The following is a 24,885-nucleotide window of genomic DNA, read 5'->3' as shown; positions in this document are numbered from 1 at the left end:
AATGAACGTGCCTTAGAAAATATTAATGGGGTGAGCATCATAAGAAAATTTAAATCTTATAACAATAAAAATACCTTTAAGGTTATTATATTCATTTTTAAATTTAGTATATAAAGTTAAAAACTAATTAAAATAATAATTTATTTAGATTTTGATAATATAAATATCATGTTTATGTTAGGTTTTCAATTATAAAAATGTCGACGACAATGCAAGTTAATCAACATCAAGTTGAGTGTTCATATTCTTAAATTATAATATCATTTTGGTATGTCTTCTAAACTAGTTTTATGAGTTGTTATTTATAGTTGATTAATACATTTGATTTCTATTATTAAAATTTATCGGCCATTTCGATGTGAATACTTATAATCTAATATTATGAAATACTTAATGCATTATAGTATTACATGTTGAGTGATATAAAACTATGAATGATATGATTTGCATAGATTGTTTGTATGTGCATAAATGACTATGATAGAACCACTCATTTATAATATTAGTGAGGGAAAGTTAAGGTACTCATGCACTGATATTGAAGAATGATATTGATATATTTTAATTGGCATATTTTTTAGATGGTTTTCATATAACGATCGTTTTGATTTAGTATGATATTGATATGCTATTGATATAGAAAGATTCATTGAATAACATGTTAAATATTTTGATTTATTAAAAAACTTAATTGAAATGCATATCATTTCCACTTTTCACTTGCATTAGTGTAGTTTAGGAATATGGGTATTCACTTACTTATTTAATTTACTATTATCTTTTAAAACTAACTTTTTAGGTTAATTTAATTTATTAATAGATGAACAACAGAAAACAAAACGTTTATAGAATATGTAGATAATTAGTAATGAGGTAAAATTGATTTATCTACTTTAATTTAAATTGATTAGTGACAATTTCATCGTTAAGTTGTAGTTGAATATAGAAAATTTAATTCACACAGTCTAACCCTGCACATGCCTAGGTTAATTTCAAGCACAGGATCGGGTTTTGACAAGAAAAGTCATCTACATGTGTTATTTATTTTAGCAATAACAAATAATGATCTTCTTAATTTAATTTGATAATTATTGCTTTCATAATTACAAGAAAACTCTCGTTTAAGATCTATTTTTAATTTGCAATAAATCATCAGTTAGCGTATCTCCTCTCTTGAACTTAAAAATAAAATCTTCTAAAAGAATTAAACTCTTACCATCATCAAAAGTTATTGTTTTACAGCCACATTACATAGATCTTAAAAGTGTTTATGAAAGGGAGATAAAAAAATGCAATAATGATAAAAGATAATCTTTGTTATTAATGAACTACTTAAATCTTGAATCATGGAATATTTAGATTCAATAAATTATGATTCAAGCTGCGCACATTCCTTTATGAAAAGTAAATGAAGCTTTTTCTTCTAATAAGATTTGTTTGAAAAGCCTTTAGTCATATATAAAGCATTAAAGTTACAATTCTTACAAATATATTTCCAATAAGACCTCTATAAGGATCTTGTTATCTAAACAAAGTTTAATGTTGACTTCAAACATCTTGCTACACCCAAATGTGCTTTCATAAGTCCATTTTAAATAAGAATATCACAAACTTGTTGCTCGATTCTTAATCATCAAATTTTTATAATCTCAAAAATCATTTCACAAACATTATACTATTCATAATCTCGCTTGAATATCAATTGTTAAGAAAGTAACTAGCAAAGCTCGATAGCAAATACGATGTATCGAAAAGCAACAATACAAAATATTAAGCATTACAAAAGAGAGTATTAAAAATTTATGTGAATTGGCTTAATTGAGCTTGCTTTTGTCATTGCACTTTGATTTAATAATCCACTGAGCAAATAAATAAATATATAAAAGCTAAAGAAACTATCTTTTGTACCAAATTCTTAATTTGGCCAAAAGAAAATGCAATCATTTTCTATGAAGATAATGATTAAATATAGGAAAGAGTATGATATTGCTCCAATTATTCTCTTCACCCTTTTAGTATTCGAAATGAAAACTTTTTATAATATGACAAGTATTTATTCTCAAAATAGATTAGAAAATAATTATAATTTTTCTTCTAAAAAAATGAAAAACTTTCATTTACAAACACTCGAAAAAAAGAAATTTCTCGAATAACACAGCTCTTCTCGATTGTCCTCTTATTCTCGTCCTTTCATTACTTCTTATTATGATATGCATGAAATGGTCAATTTCTTTTTTTGTATAGATGCATTAGGAAATAATATTTGTAAATGATTAAGAGTTTGTATGTAATACTTTCAGCTGTTGAAGGAGCTATGAAACTGTTGCAAAAGAAACGGTTGTTCAAAAAAAAATGTGATGGTCATTATAAATTTTTTTATTTTAAGAAAATTAGATCCAATCTTTCTAGCAGCCATCGCAGTTACCCATATTAGATTACAAAACACAACTTCCCACCATAGTATTTTAAAATAAACTAGCAAAACATGATTTTACTAAACGTGCCAAAGTGCATTGTAGGGCACCACATCACCGCCCGATACACACCCTAAATGTGAAGTGAGATTAAATTAAACAACCCCTATCTTGAAAAATCAAATATGAATACATCTTAAGTTGATACCAAGCTACCAACTTTGAATAAAGTGCTAAAATTTTTTATTTTTGATAGCCATTAATTATGAAAACCAAAACCATTACTTATCCAAGATGTTTCAAGGACTTCGTCACTCCACACTTGAAAAAAAATTGTGTCAAACAGACCCTACAACTTGAAATTCATAATTAAACCTCGTACTCTTTTTAATAACCTAAAAAAAACCTTATTTGAACTAAAGCTTAAACAATGCAAACCCCTACCCAATAAAATTACTTATGACCTTGTCATTCACTTTATTGCATGCAACATAAAACAATTTCATCCGGCTTAGCCTCAGTAGAAATTGAGCCATTCTTTTAATTTCAACTCATAATAATAATAATAATAATAATAATAATAATAATACCTTCTTTACAAATCCAGTTCTATCCAATTACACCCCTACCCCATCTTGATAAAACCTATTACAAACAAATCTAATCAACTTAATTGATCAAACCCACCATGTCTTACTTGATTTGTAAGTGGCCATCAAATTATCACAAGTTATGGCAACCATAGATTACTCACAATTTTAATTGAAATAATTAAAATTCAACTATCAATTTAAACAGACTTAATTAGTCATAATATTAATTATTTAAAAAATAATAATTGCTAAATAGTAATTATGATGATACTTTATATTAATCAAGGCATAAATAAACCTTAATTAGTGTTTAGCAAGAGAAGTTCAATATAACATCTCAACCTTCTACAATAATTTTTTAAATTTTAATAAAGATAGAATTTGATCTCAAATTTTGACAATAATATTTTAAAGCTTTTTTACCAAATAAAATAGTCAATACTCACAAATATTTCATTTATGCTGATGATAACAAGTCCAATTCAGCAAAGAAAAATCTCTAAAATGTCTTCAAGAAAAAGGACCAACATATGCTTCACAAATAAAAGGTAAAACTGAAGCTTATCTTTCACCAGAAATGGACCATTGTACTGCCTCCAAACACCACATAAACATAGCATGTTTGTTGAGCAGACACAATCCACTGGTAGCTCCTGTTCCATCCAAATTATCATAATATATTATAATAGGCCCACATTTATGAGGCTCTCCAGTATACTCTTTATAGCAAATAACACTTAACCTTTGCTCCTTTGCAGATTAATTATCTGCATCAGGATCAAAATCTCTAATTTTCACATCAGCATCCTCCCCATATTGTATGCAGTTGTCAATCATTGACAGCACATACTGTAAACTGCAAAAATAAGATTTAAGAAAATTAAAGATAAAATAATAGTTTGACAAAACAAGAGGACAGATGATCAACTTGCAAATTTTTAGCTGTGTTGCTTTAGTTTGTTAACCTTTCAGACTATATTAGTGGAGAATAAAAAGATGAACTTGTAGAGAAAATCAACTGAAAAGGGCTCCTATTTGATTTCATTTTCAGTAAAGATGCAAAAACATTAAAACAGTAATCACATTTCAAAAAGTCCTACAGAACAATGCTGATTTTAGCACTTAAAAATGCAGTACAGCTGTTTTTAATTGCAAATTCTCCCATATTAAAAAAAAAAAAAAAATTAAAATGTGTTTTTGATAGCAAATTCGTAATTATTGTACAGCTATAGAAAGCATTAAAGTCATCAACAATGTCAATATGTTTTTTTATTAAGTCCTTTTGTAAAAAAGCCATTTCTACAAAAATGTCTGTAATGTTTAGTGCCTAACACCCTTAAATAAATTTTAAGAAATTCAGCATCAAACCTGTAGAAAATTCAGTTCATTCAAAACAGACAAGCCCATATTAATAAGAGTAAATCTACATCTCAGTTGAAAATTCAGATAAATGATAATAGAGAAAAAGAATTCAGATTCAAGTGAATTAATGGCATAAAAAAGACATAAATTCACCTGAACCTAACAAAAAAAAAATGCACGGTCCTTTTAAATTGTATTTAAGAATAATGGCATAACCTGAACCTGAAATAACACTTCAAAATTTTACGGTAAGTTCTCAGCTTAAATCTAATATCCATATTCGGAGCCAAAAGAATAGAAAATAAAGCCCAAAACTAGTTTCAATTTGCACCATATCATCAAGGATCATTCATCAGAATAATGTGAAGTCAACATATGTAAATGATTACTTTAAGTGTGGACTATTAGAGTTTAAGGTGCAGGATTTGGCAAAGAAGAGTAACCATGCCTGCTTTCTTTCCTGAGATCAAGTGGCACAAAATTCACCATGCTAAACTCATCAACCTATATAAAACAAAAGAGAAAATGCTACGTTTAGAAAATGAACAGTCAATAAGGTAAGACCATTTACAATGAATGAACAATATAAGCTATAAAAAATTATAAAATTTAACTGCATTTATGTTTTTTCACTTGTGTTATTGTGAGCAGCAGACCTCGGATAGTAGGAAAGTAGTTAATACCGGAGTTAACACAGCTAAGACATTGAAAAAGCTAGAGCAGATATACTATGCCAGTCTGTACCTAATTGTAGAAAAGCCATTCTAGTTACTTTTCAAGAGAGAACACAGAATATTATTCTTACCTGTTAGGCTCAATGTTATTAAGATAGTAGTGTTCAGATAATATTTAGGGGCACTTACATGCATAGCACAAAATTCTAATTTATTTACGTATCTCACAGCTAAACTTTCATGTTAACCACAAAGCACTCAAATCTTTAATATCACAACAATAACAGCACTATTATCACTTTGTAAAATGAAATACACTTTTTCATGTATAGGCTTAAGCAGCAAAGTGCTGTTGTATGTAAATATGAAAGCACTTTTTCATGTATAGGCTTAAGCAGCAAAGTGCTGTTGTATGTAAATATGAAAGTTTAGGTGTAAGATATGTAAATACGTAAGAATTGTGTGCTAGGTATGTAAATTTCCCTAATATAAAAAGGTTTTGATGTGGTGCAGTGGCCCAATCACAGTGTTACGGTAAGCAAATTGCTAGCTCGAACTGAGTTAAATTAAATAGCGCGTATTTCACAATATCAAGATGAGCTCAATCCTGATAACTACAATAAATGGTTCAAAATTGATTATTCTAGATAGCAACACATTTCTTGAGATAGCAAAGAACCAAACGACTTCATTTGACATATAACACTGCAGTATAAACAGCACTACTAATTCAATAACTGATTATCAAAATAAGTTTGCAATAAACTTAAATTCATTTTCAAGAAAATAATATGTTTGTAATGGGAATAACAGTTTGCACATGCATTATGCCACCTCGTACCTACAACTTTAAAACCAAACAAGCAAAATGAAAAAAAAACAAAAAACAAAAAAACAACCGGAAAAAACAATTAAGGTTGTCTCTCATCCCTGTAATCTTTGGCTATATAAATGCACAAGAATACCCCAACCCATACAAAAAACACGCACACACAAGAAACATTAAACACTAAAAATTGCATGTCGACAATAGAGCAGAGACCAGTTTTCTTTTATAGCTCATATAAAGATATTTATTATTCATTATGAAATTGATCATACCCCCATCACAACCACTTTCCATCTTCATATCTCCTTTTTTCCCGCAAATTAAAGGGATAAACCAAATAACATTGACAATATTAAATCAATAAAACACTGACTGTAACAAAATTGGATAACCTACCTCCTCTCTGTCTCTCTCTCTTCTCTATCTCTCTCTCTCCTCCCTCTCTCTCCCTCCCGTGCCAAGGTTGAGATTTGAGTAGATTTAAAACTAATAGGTATGAATTAATATTGCTAAAGGATCAAGTGAGAGTGATAGGTTTAAATATCATCATCCTCATTAGCCTTATATCCACTATTTGGAATATTGATTATAAACATGCTCATTTTTCATTCATCATTCACATATAATTTTGAGAAACTCCTATTTGTATTACCTTAAGCCTACCACTTCTTCTTTCTAATCCTCAGCAACATTTTCCACACTTAATTGTTCTTGTTTGAATTACCCAAGTTTATCTTCAATTATATTTATCCTCAATAAATATCATTCAAATAGTTTATTTAAAATAATCATTTTTAATTTATTATTCATAACTTTGCCACAACCAACATATCTAGTGACTTTTATAGCCAACACTCAAATCTATACAAAATTGAAGGCCCAATTGCAATTTTATTAAATTTACCTTTTAACTCTTCAAGCATCATTCATCACATGATACTCATGGAGCACTTCTTCTTTTGAAACACTTGAATTAAACTCTACAAATTATGTCCTACATATATACACTCATTTTTCTGTATAAAAGATACAAAATACTTAAGCCTACCACGACTAAGTATCATTCTTTTTTCAAATATTGATTAATATTTGTTAATACCTCGCCTCATATTGCAGTCATACATTTGTAGTCCTTGCTCTACTAATTCCAAGTCATGTCACTTTCCCATTATTCAAATTTTTTAAACATTTAAGTTGATGCTTTATCAATTAGAATTTTTATCTAAAAAGAATACACAAAGGCACTTGATTTTTAATAACCTTTTGAACGCATTTCTCCATAACCATTTAAAAAATGTTGTACTAAATTGTGATCCCTAAAGTGAGCCTAATGCCATTGAAAAAACTTTCGTCACTCGATAACTATTTAACAGTAGTTAGTATTCTACATCATACATATTAAAATAATTTCACTATACCTTTAAACCATTCAACCATTTGCTCCAATATAAATTTCATAATGCTTGGTTATATGTCCACTCAAGATAAATAAAAATTATAAAAAAATCATTTTTGTGCTCTATACTTTTCCAATAACCAACTTGACACAAAAATCACTTTCATATATTGGCATGAAATCAAATCAACTATCTAAAACTTAAATAATTTTTCTAAACCTACATTCTATTTGGTCTACATCAATACGTCATTGTATGGCTCATTAATTTGATTCATGTATAACTGGCACAATATTAAATATCTCCTTTACTTTTAAATTTGATGACAAAATGATGCTTCTCCAAAGATTTTAAATCATCTTAGTCTTCAAAATTTTATTGAGCAAACTAGAATCACTCCATAGACACCAAAGTCTCCTTAGATATCTCATCTAAACCTAAAGTATTATCTTAAGACACCTCTTCATAGCTAACTCCACTCCATTATTTTTGGATCTATCTATAATACGCCTCATTCTTTTTTCATTATGTTATTCAAATTACTTTCTTAAAATAATATTTTTATCTATCCATGATGCTTTCATTTTTAAGTAAACACCCTAATATCTTTGCTTCTGCCCCATCTTCTTGATCAAAATTTCTAGAGCATTTATCTTTTATATTACTTATATTCTATGTACCTCATTTTCTAATTTTCTCAGGATCAAGTCTATCATTAAAATCATCAAAGACTCCACCTTTTGCTTTGCTCACTGCACTGCAAAAATTCAAACTTTTTTATAATCATTATTATAAGTCTCAACTTGACGCTCTTTAAAACACGGTTTATTTCTGGAAAATTGACAAGCATACCACACAATTCTTATGTATTTACATATCTAACACCTAAAGTTTGAAATTTACATTTATAACACCTTAATGCTATGAACCTATGCATAAAAAAGTGCACTTGACTTTTAAAATTTAGTAAAAGTGATATTTTTGATGTGATGTTTAAGATTTGAGTGCTATGAATGAATATGTTAAAGTTTAGGTTCTGGATATGTAAATACATAGAAATTGTGGCATGTATGTAGATGTCCATTTTTTAAAAAAAATCTTTTATACTTCCAAATATACCCCATGAACTTTTTATAATACAAACAAATGTGAACTAAAAAGCATGACTGCCGGATCCTAATTTATATTTCGACTTGCAACAGCAAACTAAACAATTTAAAAAAATATATATTTGTGGAATTTATGAGGAACTTTCTTAGAGGACAAACTCTCAACTTTTCCTTAAACTAAGAAAGCAAATAACAAATATATAGAGCTCAGAATAACCCCCATACAATTGGAGGGAAACTCAAATCATCATGATAATAAGGAAAAAAATAAAAAAAGTAATAATGGATAATTAAGGGGGAATAGTTTCTCTCCCTCAAATGTAGCAACAAACCCACGGTCTCCTAAATAGTGGGCAGGCTCATGTGGTCCATGATTATATGCAAATTGACACTTCCCCTCAAGTTGAGTTGTATATATCATACATCACAAACTTGCTACTGAAACACTAAAGTGGTGTCGAGGAAGAGAAGAATATCAACAATCCGATGCAGAGTTAGGATAAAGCTTAGTTGGACAAACTCACCCTTAACTTTCTCAGAGATGAAGTGTTTATCAATCTCTATATGTTTGATTCGATTATGGTGTACCAAATTCTTTGAAATGTTGATGGTTGATTGACTTTCACTAAACATCTTAATAGTGCGTTTTTACTCCATGTGTAATTTCAGCAGTAGTTTACCAAGCCACATTCATTCATAAATTCCTAGGGTCGGGGCACGATACTCAAATTTTACACTACTTGTCAACATAGCTTGCTTTATACTTCTCCAATTCACCAAGCTGTCCCATAAAATTACATGGTAACCCATGGTAGATCTTCTGCAGTCAGTTCTCCTGCTCAACTAGCATCAGTATATATCTCAATGCTACGATTCTCAATTTTTTGAATATCAATCCACGTCCTGGAGTCATCTTTAACTACCTCAAGATTCGAAAGACCACTTCTAAATGATCTTTATTTGGATTGTTCATATGTTGGCCCACTACAACCACAAAAAAAGCAATTCAAGTCATGTATATGACAAATAAATAAGTTCCCCAAAAGTATCTGTTGCCTCCTTTTTTCAGCTGAGATGTCATCCTCCTTTTAATGTTCGTCGATTGGGATCCATAGGAGTATATGTTGGTTTGCACCTCAACGTTCTTATCTCCTTTAATAGGTCAAGGATTTATTTTATCTGGGATATGATAATGTCTTCTTTGGACCTAGCTAGTCCCATTCCTAGAAGTATCTTAAAGTTCTAAGAAATTTTTCTCAAACTCAAAAGTCATTATTCTCTTGATTGTTTCAAGTTACCTTGTGGTATTGCCTGTAAGAATAATGTCATATGCATATGCAATAATGATGGTTATCATACCTTCTTGATTTAATTACATAAACAAAATATAATCAGTTTGACACTAATAGTACACATTAGCAAAAATAGCCTTCGTGAATCTTGCAAATCATACTCTGAGAGATTGTTTTAAGCCATACAATGATTTACTTAGTTTGCACACTAGCTGATTATTTCTGTTGTTCTTTATTCTTGGAGGTGCACTTCTTCCTCGAGATCTCCATTAAGAAATATATTTTTAATTTATAGTTGATGTAAAGGCCAATCCTGGTTGACAGCTAATCACAATAATACTCTTATTATTTGGGTTTTGCCACTGATGCAAATGTTTCCTATTATTAAATCTCATGGGATTGAGTGAACACTTTCGTTACAAATTTATCATTGTACCTTTCTATGCTCCCATATGTTTTACATTTAACAATGAATACTCATTTACACCCTACAGTTCTTATATCACGTGATATTGTTGTTAATGATATAGGTATTGATTTTTTCAAGGGCAAAAATCTCTTCTACCATAGCCTTTTTCCAAGCAGAAATAAATAAAACCTCTTGGATTGAATTTGGGGCCTGCACATTATCCAAGTTCTGAATAGATTGTAAGAAGGTGATAATTTTTTATAGGTTACAACTTCTTCCATCAGATGTTTTGTGCATTATTGTGCTCCTTCCTCTTAATTCTCACGTTATTTTGACCAAACTCTGTGTGAATACTTGAAGTGTGTGCTGGTTCTGGTGATTTACATTCCTGATTTTGCATAGTCCCTTACATGCTTAAGTATTTTCTTTCTAGTGTACACGCAGGATTCATGGTTCTTGGTGGGAGTTGTGGGAGAATTTAATGGAATAGTAGGCTCATTTTCAGGTTGATTTGTGATAGTAGGGACAAGAAAGTTCATCAGAGATATAAGGGAGGCGAGCTTGAGATTCCTGAATGCTACCCAAATCCGATATTCCAAACTCTCCCTCTAAATGTTAAATTTAAGGTAATATGATTAGTTTTCAAAGAAGTTGGCATTTGTATAGTTGTTTTGTGTTTATAAAAAATAGCATTTATACTCATTTTTGTTTAAAGAGTGGTCCACAAAAGATGCATTTGATATCATATGTCATGTGATCAGATGCTCCAAAGTCCAACATCCAAAGTTGATTCTTCATGTTGAGGTAACAATAGTAGATAGAAGATTACCTTGATGTGCTATAAGGCTGGTAGAAAGCTCAGAATATTGACCTAGAAGCCTTTGGAGAGCTTCAAGTTGTTCTTCGTTGCATGGACAATGTTCATGAGGATTGTATTCCTTTAATGTTGTGTTGCTTGATTTTTCCATCACATTTGACTTTGTTGGCCTGACAATCTGTACGATTTTCATAATTTTCAAACACTACTCCTTCATATGACCAAGTTTCTTCTAATGTTCACATCATAGTTTTTTTATTTGTCCTGAGATGATTTGTGATTATATAAAACCGAGTTGTCAACATTTGTAGTGAGATTACCTGAAATCATGAGTTTCTTTTTGTTCTCTGTCATTTATACTCCAACAAAGGCTTACAAATTGAGAGAATAGGTTTGGTTCCCAATTCCTTCTCTGACTCCATCTAGTTCCTTATTGAGTTCCAGAAGAAACTTGAAGGTTCTCTTCTGTTCAGCAATGATTTCGTAAAAAGCAGAGTCTTGTGATTACCTTTATGTGTATGTTTCATACATATTTAGTGAAGTTAATATCTGGAGAGAGAGTTGAAGTATTAAGTAGCACTCAACTCAACCTGTCGCAGGTCATATAATCTATAGTTTCAATGTCAAATAACACAGATGCCAACACCTAAGTAGGTTTTCCTAGAGGCATCCAAGATTTCTTGTCAATTTGTACAAGAGGAAGTTTTTTAAAATTTTTGTGGTCATGAAGTTAACGAGCCATGAAATGACCTTGTGGTCTTCAATCTTCAATGTCTGATGTTTAGGATCAGTATTTTTTTTAGCAGGATTTTCCTCAGTGATTTGATCATCTTTTACTTCTCTACAAATGTACATGAACATGAATTGAGACAATTGAAGGAAATTATTGCCATGTAGTTTGTGATTTGTGATGCAGAAATAGATTTTATATGTTGCAGAACTAAAAATCCTAAGTTCAAGTTCAAAAGTAACTTCTGAAGAGAAAGAAATAGCTTTTGTGTTCTATTCAATCATGATAAGGGGTCCGCAAAAAAGAAGTTTCACTAGGGAGAAACCATCATCAAACCAGCTATCTAAGGTCAAGCTGAGTATGGCAGAAATGAGAAAGTTATGATAAATACTTTGACAAAATATAATTTATGGGAGGATTGTTTGAGTGGTATTTATTAAAGATAAAGTTATTGAAAATAAACTTTGAAGACTCGTATGCAAAACAAAGATTAATATATATACTAAAAATGGGTAGAAAAATTGAAGAAGTATCATGCAAAAGAAGAGGTAAACATAAGATAATAAAAATAGATGTGCAAAATAAACTCAACACGTAAAGCAACACTAACAAGAATGAAATGAGAATAATGATTCATTAATTCTGGCCAAATATTTGGGATAAGAAAAATTACTATGATTATGATAGTAAATATTTATTTGAAGAAAAAAATACAATTCAGCTAGGTTACGTTAAATATTTTGTTCCATGCAGACATCCATAAAAATTTATTGAGTTATGAAAGATATTGTAATGACATGATCGTCAAATAATTATAATCCAAGTTATAAATGAAGAGGATAACAAAATGATTGGAAAAATATTTTACAAGCATTTTTATAAGAAAGAATTCAAGGTTATGATAATTATAAGAAACTTACCTCATAAGCCATGCAACGAAGTTATGAGTGAAAAAAATAAAGCAAAGTCATTTATAAAAGCTAAATTAATATTGGCGAACCAATTTGGATTTTTGCTAAGAAGTTCTATACACGAAGTAATTTATGCGCTTAAGTAATTTATGAAAAAAACAATAGGACAACTTAAGCATTTTGAAAAAAAAAAATTTTGTTGATTTTGAAAAGGATTATAATTGAGCATTATAAGATTGTAATTGATGGATATTAAAAAGAAAATGTTCAATGCTAAATGAAATTAATAAAAATTATATATCATTGATTGCTTATTAAAAAGAAAATGTTCAATGCTAAATGAAATTATATATCATTGATTGCCTTCAATGCTAAATGAAATTATATATCATTGATTGCCCCTTTCCTCAAACCTCCTCGATAAGTAAATTAAAAAAAAAAACTCGAGAGAACTTTTTTCCCTTCAGGAAGGCTACGTTTATTTTAACTAATTTTCTCTTGATATTGTATTAGAATTTACTTAGATCCAGAGTCCAACCTTCTTATAGTTCAAACCAAAAAAAGAATTAATCCTCGTAGCAATAAGAGAGTTGTTACCATCACTTTTGATGTCATATGGGTGGGACGTCTGGTTGAATACTATGGGGCTATGTTTCATTCACTCACAGTCTCCTGTTATTAAAGACATCCCTTAGAATCTCCTGATACTTGTTATGAGCAAGGGAATTAGAGTTAGTGTTGATTCAACCCTACCCGAGGGAGCTTACAATTGGGTGGTGAAAATTTTACACGGGACACATCTAATGCCCGTTTCAGTATTTAAAGGGGAATCATACGACGACGACATATATAGAGAAGTTGGCAACTCCGAGTTTTTAAAAGAACAAAAAAATAAAGCACTCTTGATGTAGGAGATACCATAGGCTCGCTTTTAGGCTTAAATTTAGTGCTTAGGTTTAGGTTTTAGATTGAGTGAGAATGGTTGGTCTAGCGGAAATATAACCAATCATTATACTATAGTTTCATCATCCCAAGAATGCTAGTGACTCATTTTGTCCACATAAGAAGGCTTAGAATAATAATGCTCAAAAAGACTAAATAAAAACTATGGGTTGCCTATCTTTAGCTATACCAAACAAACTTGAGGCACATTTATGTCGAAGATATGCCTTTGAGGTTAACATCAATAAATTCATTGGAGAGTTTTTACTCATTTTCATTGAACAATGCAGAGAGATAAAGCAGGACTTCTTGAGATTCAAAGGAGTTGGATATAACCATTAAAAGCTCAAAAGCACGACATGACTATTAATTATCCATAAAGTTTCAGTTCAATTCAAAGTAGCATGCATATATCAAATAGGATTTTTTATTTGTGTGGCTTAAATTATTGGGTATGATTGATGGGCTTACTAGTATAGAAGTTGGCCAAAGTTTAGGTAGAAGTGGGGCTTGTATCCATTAAAAAACCCTAAATTTAATTTAATAGGTTTGTTCGCTTTATACAAGGATAGATTTAAAGGGTTGGGGTTTACATCCACTAAAACGCCTATAAATGGACTTTTGACCTTCAGGATAAGGAAAGCTCAACAATGGGATTTATGGCCTTAACATATAGGTAACTTGGCTCGATTGATTGAAATGGTTTGGAGGTTTATTTGCTTTTATGATAGCTTAATTAATTAGGTTATGACTTACATTCATTGAAAGAGCAAAGTTTTGACTTAATATTCTTGGCTTTATGGCAACGCAATTAAAGAAGATGGGGCGTACATCCTCAAGGACGAGGAAAGCTCAATAATTGAACTTCTGACCTTACCTTATGGATAAGGTATCTTGTTTGGTTTATTTTTCAAGCTCAAAGGCTTTGTGTTGGACTATTAATTGTGATGGAGCTAACATAGTTGGCGTTTGTGTTATTTAGGGATGTTATATCATGTTTGCATAATGTTTGTATACTTTATGTGGTAACCCTTTTGAGAGGACACAGGGTTAGAAGATTGAAAAAGCTACCTTTGATTGATTCATTGTTGTGGAGCCATGCTGATTGATCATATCTTCTCCAGATAGATGGGCCCAAGTTTGAAGTGGCTCCAATTCACATCATAGGGTTTCAACGATCACAGTAAATTTTGATGGCACAAAAAAGACGAAAGGGTAAAAGCTTGTTCAATTAAAAAACTAGAGATGTTTGAAAAGGTGAGGCTACAAATACATAGCTTCTCCCCATCTTTTTGCTTGGTTTACTATTATTAAGAAGGCTACGAGACATACTTCATAAAATGCCACAAAGGAGTATGCGCAATTTACGTAGTAGGAAATAAAATGCCACAAAGGAGTATGCGCAATTTACATAGTAGGAAACGCTACGAGGCTCAACTAGATAGATGTAAAAGTAGAGTGAGGCATGATTTACATCATGGGAAAGGTTGCAAGGCTCATCCCAGCACAGGATAAGATAAGGCACTGTTTACATCTTGCTAGTTTAAGAGGCAGATGATGTTTGATGAGGACCATTTTTGTTTATGTAGTTGATGTCGTACACAGGAAAGTGTTCATGCTAAGGTAAACAAAGTCAGATGAATGGATTACAATTAGCTAAGTAGCAAAAAAGAGACCAGGTAAGTAATTGAAAAAAATATGAGCAGGGTGTGCAGGACAGAGATTGTAATAGTAGAGCACATAAGAGGCTTTAGCAAGCAAGTAGTAAATGGAGGGAAAAGAGAAAGAGAGGGAGAGGGAGAGGGAGGGAGAGAGAGGGAGGCGTGGGAGCGGGAGTACGAAAGAGAGAGAGAGAGAGATTTGATTGCGTGGAGAATACAAGAGAGAGAGGGCTAGCAGCAAGAGATAGTGAGATAACAAGAAATATGGAGAGCGTGCATTGAGGTCAAAGATGTGTGAGAAAGAAAGCATGCAAGGGAGAAAGCAGATTTTATGAACAGAACTGGGAGAGGGAAAAAGTGCAAATGTGTCAATAAGAGGAGAGCATACTTAGGCTTCTAGGAGAGCATCCAAAGAGAGGTTGAGCGAGTGCAAAATAGACAGGTCGGTGCAATATATAAGGGTCACAGGCGTGATGTGCTGAATGGCATAGGGAATGTAGGCTAGGGATTCTAAAGAGGAAGAAATTGAAGTGTTTTGTAGTGAGATCATGCACGGATTACAGGTAGGGTTGTAATTGAACTAAGTCGAGTTGAATATGTCATGAATTGAACTTAGCTTGGTTGAATCATAACTTGTTTATATTTAGTTCAAGCTTGAGCCAAGCTTTCACATCTGTTCATACTTGACTTGCTTAAAATTTTTAATGTTCATGCTTGCTCAAAACTTGACTTGTTTGTATTCATTGAACAAGCTAAAAATTTGAATGAATATGTGATTTTTTATATAATTAAAAACTCAACTTATACATAATGATTCAAGCAAAACTAAATAAGCTAAAAATTCAAATCAAAACTACTTTTTTTATATAAAATAATTAGAAATTAATTTTACAAATCAAAATAAATAAGCAATTGAATAAATTTCAAATTAACGTCTAACTAATTTATATCAAAAGAATAAAATAATATTTAAGTTATAAGCACACTTTTTTAATCAAATAATATAAATAAGTACTAATAAATTGGTTCATCGAAATAAAAATACTAAAAAAATAATATTAAATTTCTATGCATATTGAAATTAAATTATAATATAGTATTATGAAAATTATAATTAAATAGATTTTAAATAATTAAATTTTATTTAGATAATATATCATATATATAGAGCAATTAACAAGTTGTTCACATATATCATATATATAGAGCAATTAACAAGCTGTTGAACAACAAACGAGCTTATTCATGAACATTAATAAATGAGTTGTACTATGTTTAAATTAAGTTCATTAAAATTGAAGTTTTAAGAAATTGTCCAAATTTGTTTATTTATTAATTTGAACAAACATGAATGAGTATTAATCAAACTGAGTTTAAGTTGCCCATCAAGTGCATGGGTTCATTTACACCCCAAATTACAAGTATATTTTTTTTTAAAAGAAACCAAATTGTTTCTTCTTATCAACTATGTTTTTCACTATCAATAGTTCCATCTTTGCATCAACCACTTCTAGCTATCAAGAAAATTCTTGCATCCATCTCTTATTTATTTTCTTAGATTAATCATCACAATCTTCAAGATTTAATACGAGCAAATTTCATATCTTGCACCAATATTTAAGCATCTTGTTTCTGAGGGAACTTGTTTGTTTTTCCAACCCTTGAAGCTCTTTCACATCATCCCATAGCATTTTATCAGCATAACAAATTAGCTTATCTTCAACATCTTAAATATTAGAAACAATCACTCAAATCAAGGTAAGACAATCGCCTTACTAGTACAGCTTAAGGCAAGATTTATGACTTAAGCCTTTCCCTAGTAATGATTCCCACCATCTAAGAGGTCAATGCAGAGCTACAATCTTACTTCTGCTTTACTTGAGACTCAACTCACCTTTAATGATATTGGGGAAAAGATGCGTGAATAAGACGCTTTAATATTTGTAATGTTAAATTAATAGGAGAAAAAAGAGAATATATAATAAATAACAAAAAAGATGTAAAAAACCCTTAAAATAGAGCTAAAGCCCATGTAGCACTCAACAAGAAGGAAAGGACTCATAAAGTAAACACCAATAAGTTATGATAGTGTCATAAATAATGGCAATGATGATAACAACTTAAGATCATAAGATATCATACAAGATTTAGCCCTTAAAAAAGATTATGAAATATTCTTCCTGAATGGAAAGTTTTTAAAATAATAAAACTTAATGTCTCTTTTTATGATTTTCATGTCAAAACCATTATATTTTTAATTCATTTTCATTGGTGAACTTTCAAGCTAATGTAAAAATGTGTAATAAAAAATCATTCACAACATATTTTTAGAAAGCGGCACCATGTTTGAAAAGATCAATGTCTAACCTCTAGTATTTTGCCTTGAACGAACTAAATTTTTGTCCTTAAAAGCATTTGTATTTCAATAAGTTCAGCATATGCAGAGGTCACAAAAATCATAATCTTGTCTAACCTAACAAGGCTTAAGAAAATGTACGAGCATAAATGCATAAAAAATAAATAGTAGTTTCTATTCACAAATCTTAGATGAAAGTTGGCATAGTACAGACACCATATTATAATATAGTTTTTGTATGCAATGCACGAGTATGATTACACAAAAACATAAAGAGATGCATATGTGTGTGTGTGTGCGTGTAGATGCATATATGTATGTATGAATGGGGGGTTGGCGATCTCTGATTCTTCAATCCAAGTCTTCTTTTATAATTTTCAAAAAATTGCCTTGGTGTCTGATGCGGGCGAATTTAGTGTATTAATTTTGCAACTATTTTTCAATATTACAAAATACACACGACAGATATAAAAATAAATATATAATATAATCTCAACAAAAATAACCTTAATAAAAATAGTTTATCTTTAAAACTCATTTAAACTGTCAAATTCTTTTGAAAAATAACTCAAGTATACGTATCGCTCAAGTAATAAAGAACTCTAATGGAATCTTAGATATCGATCCCACAGAGAAGTTAAAAATGCATGTAGATAGTTCTTAAGATTATAATTATAATTTAAACTAAAAAAATGTAAAGTGTGAAGTTTGAATATTAACTACTTAAAGTGAATGCTATTTAAAATGCAGTTGAAAGACAAAGTTAACTAAACCGGAAACTAAAATTTCAAAAGTAAAATTATGAAAACTAAATGAAATTTTTGTTGACGGAAAGTTCAAATTTAAGAAAGCATCATTTTCCTTACAATGAGCATATGGATTATGAAAAAATTAAAATCATTTTGAAAATATATATATATATTATTTTGTGTCAAATAGGAGCAATCATATTCTTTACTCTTTTCTGAGTGCTATAAAGAACATTGACTGATCCAAAGTTTCGTCCCTAATTCTGTGGTTAGGTTGGGAGGATATCAGCTGTCACTCCAGAGCTTCAACTACTCCCTCCCTTGAGGGATAACAATCTCGCATTACCAATCAACTGAACCAAATTGAAGATTTTAATCTGTCACCTTAAAATCTCCAATTCTACATCCAACAAAGTATATTTCCCTATTTATTTGCACTCAATTCCATGTATGACATACTCTCTTATGAAATGAAATAAAATTTTCCCCATGTTGTAGAAATCATAGCCAAGCAAATCCCTAAAAGTTCTCTCCAAACATTTTTTTTTCTTTACAAACACTCTCAATTCTCTCTTAAAAGTGTAATGAAGAAGAAATCTTTTACCTTCCCTCTCCTCTTACAACTCTAGAAGAAAATCTCCAAGCCCTTTACTTATGTATGTATATATATACATCTATATATAGATATACTTAAAAGAGAATTGGTATTTGGTCTGATGGGCCCCAAATAACGCTTCCTCCATTTGGGTCAAAACCCAAGTGTGCTTCGATTGATCCGAAGAGCTTACGCCACGGGATTTGAACCCCCAACCTGAGGAACTTATGCCAAAGGTTGCACCAATGAGCCTGGACGTGGACAGCGCGCGCGCACTTACGCACATGCACACATATATATATGTGTGTGTGTATATATATATATATATATATATATATATATATATATTGAAGAAATGCAAAAATGTGAGCATTGATTACTTGGACTTAAGGAGTTATTCTTGGAGTTCTGAATATCAGAAATCATGATACAGAATTGGGGATAGATGGTTATGGCCTAACGGGCGATTGTCATCATTTAAAATTTAAATTATATTTGTTCGAGTATTAACTTTGGATGGTTGAAGGATAAATTTATATCTTTATTTCCTAAGAAGAATGAATGATCATTTTTAAGTTGCATTCACTTAGCCAATTGAGCAACAAAATTTGACCAGCAATTCCATACTGAATTTAAATAAGACCAGCATTAGATTTGGAGGCTTACAAGCTAAAAACATAAAAGGAAATCAGTTGAATAAAAAAAAGGAATATAAAGGGCGATTTTTGCTCCTAAAGCATACCAATTCAGCCAAAACTTTGTTTAGTTTGGCATATTGAGGTGCCATATGTTTGTTCAATTCCGACAGTAAAACCCGAGCCTCAGGTTCCAGATAACTAGTATCAATTAAAGAAGAAGTTAAGACACATGGGTAACATATGGTTACACAAAATGAAAGATTTGGTAATGGGTCTCACTAGTCAAGATCTTTTTTATTTTTTACAAGGTCCATTTTTGAGAGAATATTCACATGAGGCAGTTCCAGCTGAATCATTGCTGAAAGAGATGACATACAGCCACTTATATACTTGGTGACATCAGTTATAAACTGTGGAAGGGAAAAAAAATCATCAGCTAGAAGGGGCATAAGAAAAAAATTGTAAATTGACTTGAAGCATACCTGTGAATCAAGCAAGTATACAGCACAGACATTGAAATTTTTGCGTTTAAGATGTTCTACAAAGTTTCGCAAAACTGGAACATGTGTAAAAAGCTCTATCTGACCTGCGAGGTCATACAACAAAAATTGATCAATAGATTGTCATATAAAGCAATAATCCATACAACAATAACAACACAACAACAAGCCTTTATCCCACTAAGTGGGGTCGGTTACATGAATCCTGAATCCTTTTTCTTGGGGTCGGTTACATGAATCCTTTTTCTCCATTGCATCCTATTGAGTGTTATATTTTCATTTAGTTCTAATAGATTAAGATCATTTTTTTTTACAGGAACCCAAGTTTTTTTAGGTCTACCTCTGTTTTTCTTAACATAAATCGAATCTAAAATATATACTCTCCCAACCGGATCATCAGATGATCGATATTTGATGTGACCAAACCATCTAAGACGACTCTATCTAATCTTAACCTCCACTGGAATTACACCAACCCTATCACGGATAAACTCATTTTGCATTTTGTCTCTAAGTGTTAAGCCACTCATCCACCTAAGCATTCTTATCTCAGCAACACTTAACTTTGTTTAATGCTTCCCTTTTTAAAGCCAACAATTTGCGCCATAGAGCATTGCAATTCTCACTACCATCTTATAAAAATTTTCTTTCAATCAAAGCAATACTTTCCTATCACACAATAGGCCCGATGCATTCCTCCACTTCGACCAATCAACTTGAATTCTACTAATAACATCCCCATCTATATCACCGACACTTTGAACAATAGACCAGAGATATCTAAAACGTTCACACCTTTTAATGATTTGATCACCCATAGTTACAACTCTGTCACTAGAGCTACTACTACTAAAATTACATTCCAAGTATTCAGTTTTAGATCCACTCAAACCTCTACTTAAATGAAGGCCTTTAGACTCCAATGTAGACCTCCATAATTCAAGTTTTTCCTGAACTCTTTCTGTATTCTTATCCACAAGAAGAATATCATCAGCGAAAAGCATACACCAAGGTCCATCCTCTTGTAAATTTTCAGTAAGAGCATCCATAACTAAAGCAAAAAGATATGGGCTTAGAGACAATCCCTAAAGTAATCAAACTGAAATAGGAAAATATTTGTCAATCTTTCTTCTATTCAAAAACAAGTAACAACTTTAGTATGCATATCTTTAATGACTTGAATATAAGTCAAATCAACATGTCTTCTCTAGAACTCTCCAAAAGCATCTCTTTGAACCATATCATAAGCTTTTTCTAAATCAATAAAAATCATATATAAAAAATCATCAATAAAAATCATATATAGATCCTCCTTATTCTCTCTGTACTTCTCCATCAAACCTATCAATAAATGTATAGCTTTCATAATAGACCTCCACGACATAAATCCAAACTAATTATAAGAAATATTTATATCACGTCTTAACCTATGTTCAATTACCCTTTCTCAAAATTCAAGTATGACACATCACCTTAATTCATCTATAATTTTCACTCTTGTGCATTTCATTTATTCTTAAAAATGAAAACCAAAAAACTCTTCCTCCACTCCACAGATATCTTTTTAGTTTTTAAAATAATATTAAAGAGTCTTGTAAGCCAAGAAACACCCAAATCTCCTAAGTATTTCCACACTTCAATTGAGATATCATCAGATCGAACTGATTTTCCAACTTTGATTTTCTTTAAAGCATCCTCAACTTCTTTTTCACTAATGTGGTGGTAAAAATAAAACATTTTCTTATTATTAATGATATTAAGATCATTATGATCGATCGTATTTTCAGAAATTTCATTAAAAAATTTATCAAAATAGCTCATTCACCTATGTTGAATATCTTCTTCTAAGAAAAGTACTCTTTGATTTGCATCTTTAATACACTTGACTTGAATTAAATCTTTACTTTCATTTTCGCTTTGTTTGGCTAATTTATACATATACTTTTCACCATTTTAGTGTCTAATCTATTATAAAGATCACTAAAAACAGAATTTTTAACATCATAAATTGTTCTCATAAACACCCAATGGGTCATCTTATATTTTTTTCAATTCACTAAACTTCTATATTTATATCAATTTTTATGCCAAAACCTCTAAAGTAATAATCCATACAAATAATAATTTAAAAACCACATAAAAAAGACATTTTTCAGTCAATATAAATTGTATCACAAGTTTACTATGGACTTATATAATCATATAAACCATTTCTCCCCATGGTTTACGTGGTGAAATCTTTTAGCATAATTCAATGCTTATGCACACAAAAAATTAATCAATGTAAAGACGGTTATCATCTTTTCACTTCTGCATACATGATAAGATTCCATTCTTTCACCTCATGGGTCCCTATATCAAGCTCGAAAGACCTCTGAAGAAGGGAATTTTATGATTTGTGCAAGGTAAGTAATAATCCCAACAGACATTTTGAAAGACTTCGCTACATAAAAAAGGGGCATTTGGGGTCACCTTTTTCTTTATGTTTTGGTTTGAAACAAATCTTGTTTGATAAGTTAAAATAAAATAAAATAAAATTTCTTTTAAAAACACTCAAACCAACAAAAATTATTTTGAGTGTTTTTAAATAAATGTTAATTTGTTCTTTACAGCAAAAAATAAAAAATATGTAAAAAATCGAAGTAAACAACCATGTTTTTAAAAACAATAGAAAAAATCAAAATATTGCCAAAAAATAAAATTGAACCCAAACAAGTCTATTTTTTTTACATCCACCTTGACTTTTCTAAAAACATGACCCAATATGTAACAAAGATAACCAAATTATTCCAAGAGGTAACTGACAACTTGTTCCATGCATTTTACATCATGATATGTTAATTCTCTCTTCTTCATCTATCCTCACAATTTCTTAAATCTAAAATTGACGGTAGAAGTAGCCACAATGATGCTTCTAAGGCATGTAAATATTTTGATAAATCACGCAAAACTTAAGGCCCTATTAGCTTCAAAGCTCCATGCACAGTCTAATAGCGCCCGCTACTGGGCTACACACAAATTTTGTTTTGCCCGGCAAATAATTCTAACTTCCTATTTGCATAGATGGTGCAATAGTGCCACAATGGCCACCACATTAGCCCTCAGCTGTTTAAGAGAATACCTGGACAATCAAAGACAAGATAATCATCATCCAAATAGTTCTCTAATTGCTCAGTTAGCCAGTCATCCAAATTATCTTCAAGATGCCTAGAATAACTTTAAGGAATAACAGATTCTAATGATAAAATGTGGCAAAGATATCAATTGTTAGGAATGCAAGAAAATCAATCAAATAACTCGGAAGATTTACATACATACCACTCGATTCTTTTGTATTTACATATCAGACACAAAAACTTCATTATTACATATGTGCCACCTTCCCTATGCATACAAAAACTGTATACCACATTCTAAAAGTTAAAATGGTGGTATTTTTATGTGATATGAAAGATTTGGGTGGTATAAAAGTAAATAAGTAAAATTAGGTGTTAGATATGTAAATACATAAAAATTGGGTGGTATGTACGCAAAAGCAACAATAAACTATTATAATCAGTTATCTGAGTTACAGATACCACAAGCAGTATGTTATTGCCAATAACACAATACACAAACAGAACTAAAAACTAATAGAACTACTGAACTAAACAAGTATCAGTTAATGAAATTTTAAAGAAAGATTTACACACATACCACACAATTCCTATGTATTTACATATCTAACCTCTACGTTTCAATTTTTACATACATGCCAACTTAAATATACATAAAAAGGTGAATTTCACTTTTTAAAGGTTAAAATGATGGTATTTTTTTATGTCACATGAAAGGTTTGGGTGGTTGGGTGGCATAAATATAGAAGATAAAATTTAGGTATTCGACATGGAATTACATAGGAATTGAATGGTATGTATGTAAATACCGCAATTTTAAAGTATTTTAATAGCTACAAAGGATACTCCATACAGTACATAAGACCGCCATTAGGTCCAAGGCCAAGTTCCTCCATTACATCATCTAAAGATATAAGTTCTCTAATATCTGCATACAAAAAATTGTGATTAGAAGTTCATCATAGCATATAATCAAACATGAACCGAGCTCTCAAAATTTAAGATACCCATGGCAACAGGATAGCTGAAGTGTTCTGCAGCAGGATCAAGGTTCACCATATGAATTGTCCTCCTCACGGTTTCGCAATGTTGGTACAAGCTAGAACAGTAAGTAGACTGCAACCAGAAACCTCATCGGTCAAATATTGAAACCAAGAAGAAAAATAAGGAAAGCGAGGAACTATGTTCATCAATCGCCATTGTAGCTACCTTGCCGCTTCCAGCGGGACCGATGACGAGTTGAGCATAACCCATTGCATATAGCCGAGAAGGAATCCGAAAGAATGATTAGAAGAACCAAAACGACAGAATAGTTAGGGCAGCGTAGCAGGTGCACCAAATAGCAGCAGTCAGCACAAAGTTCAACACGGTAGAATAAGGCATCGTATGTAAACGGCGACAGAGTTGAGATTTTGCCCTGACACCGCGAAAGAACTGAATAAATGAGGAAAAAATCGTCGGTGGAAGATTAATCAAGACGAATTTGACAAGCAGAAAGGAAAGTGGAGTCGATTAAAGTTATAAAATTAAAAAATAACAAACTTGGAGGAGAACTTCGCCGATGTACGAGAACTTCCAGCACCCAAATTCGAGGAGTGATCGACCAAACAGTCGAGTTGATCGATGGTTCTTATAGCTCAAACCAGAAACTTGGAGGGCCTATCGACCTTGAGGTAATGCCAAAGGGGCGATTACATAGATTGCCCTAAGATGGCTCAATTTTTAAAAAGTTTTCAATAAATATTAATATTATTTTAATATTATGTAAATAATAATATTTATACAAGAAAA

The 24,885-nt window shown here is 31.0% G+C and overlaps 1 protein-coding gene across 3 annotated transcripts; it reads right to left on the bottom strand.

Annotated features, from left to right (window-relative positions):
- Nucleotides 1-3,438: 3,438 nt before the first annotated feature.
- On the bottom strand, nucleotides 3,439-24,793 carry LOC110025570 (GPN-loop GTPase 3). 3 transcript variants are annotated; one of them, XM_020726127.1, is made up of 11 exons: nucleotides 24,637-24,793; nucleotides 24,304-24,528; nucleotides 24,102-24,210; nucleotides 23,941-24,022; nucleotides 23,100-23,185; nucleotides 19,961-20,064; nucleotides 19,758-19,888; nucleotides 19,583-19,676; nucleotides 4,818-4,873; nucleotides 3,750-3,863; nucleotides 3,440-3,660 (listed from the first exon to the last, which is right to left on the bottom strand). In XM_020726127.1, exons 2-10 carry the CDS (start codon nucleotides 24,346-24,348, stop codon nucleotides 3,767-3,769), a joined length of 804 nt encoding a protein of 267 aa, XP_020581786.1. In that variant the 5' UTR covers nucleotides 24,349-24,528; nucleotides 24,637-24,793; the 3' UTR covers nucleotides 3,440-3,660; nucleotides 3,750-3,766. The 3 variants fall into 3 exon arrangements, with proteins under 3 accessions (XP_020581784.1, XP_020581785.1, XP_020581786.1); XM_020726125.1 differs by having other exon boundaries at nucleotides 3,439-3,863; XM_020726126.1 differs by having other exon boundaries at nucleotides 3,439-3,863; nucleotides 24,304-24,511.
- Between the last annotated feature and the right edge of the window lie 92 nt (nucleotides 24,794-24,885).

The sequence above is a fragment of the Phalaenopsis equestris genome, unplaced genomic scaffold (genome assembly GCF_001263595.1).
Source record: "Phalaenopsis equestris unplaced genomic scaffold, ASM126359v1 Scaffold000303, whole genome shotgun sequence".
Lineage (NCBI taxonomy): Eukaryota > Viridiplantae > Streptophyta > Magnoliopsida > Asparagales > Orchidaceae > Phalaenopsis > Phalaenopsis equestris.
This window is presented reverse-complemented; position numbering and strand designations above follow the sequence as displayed.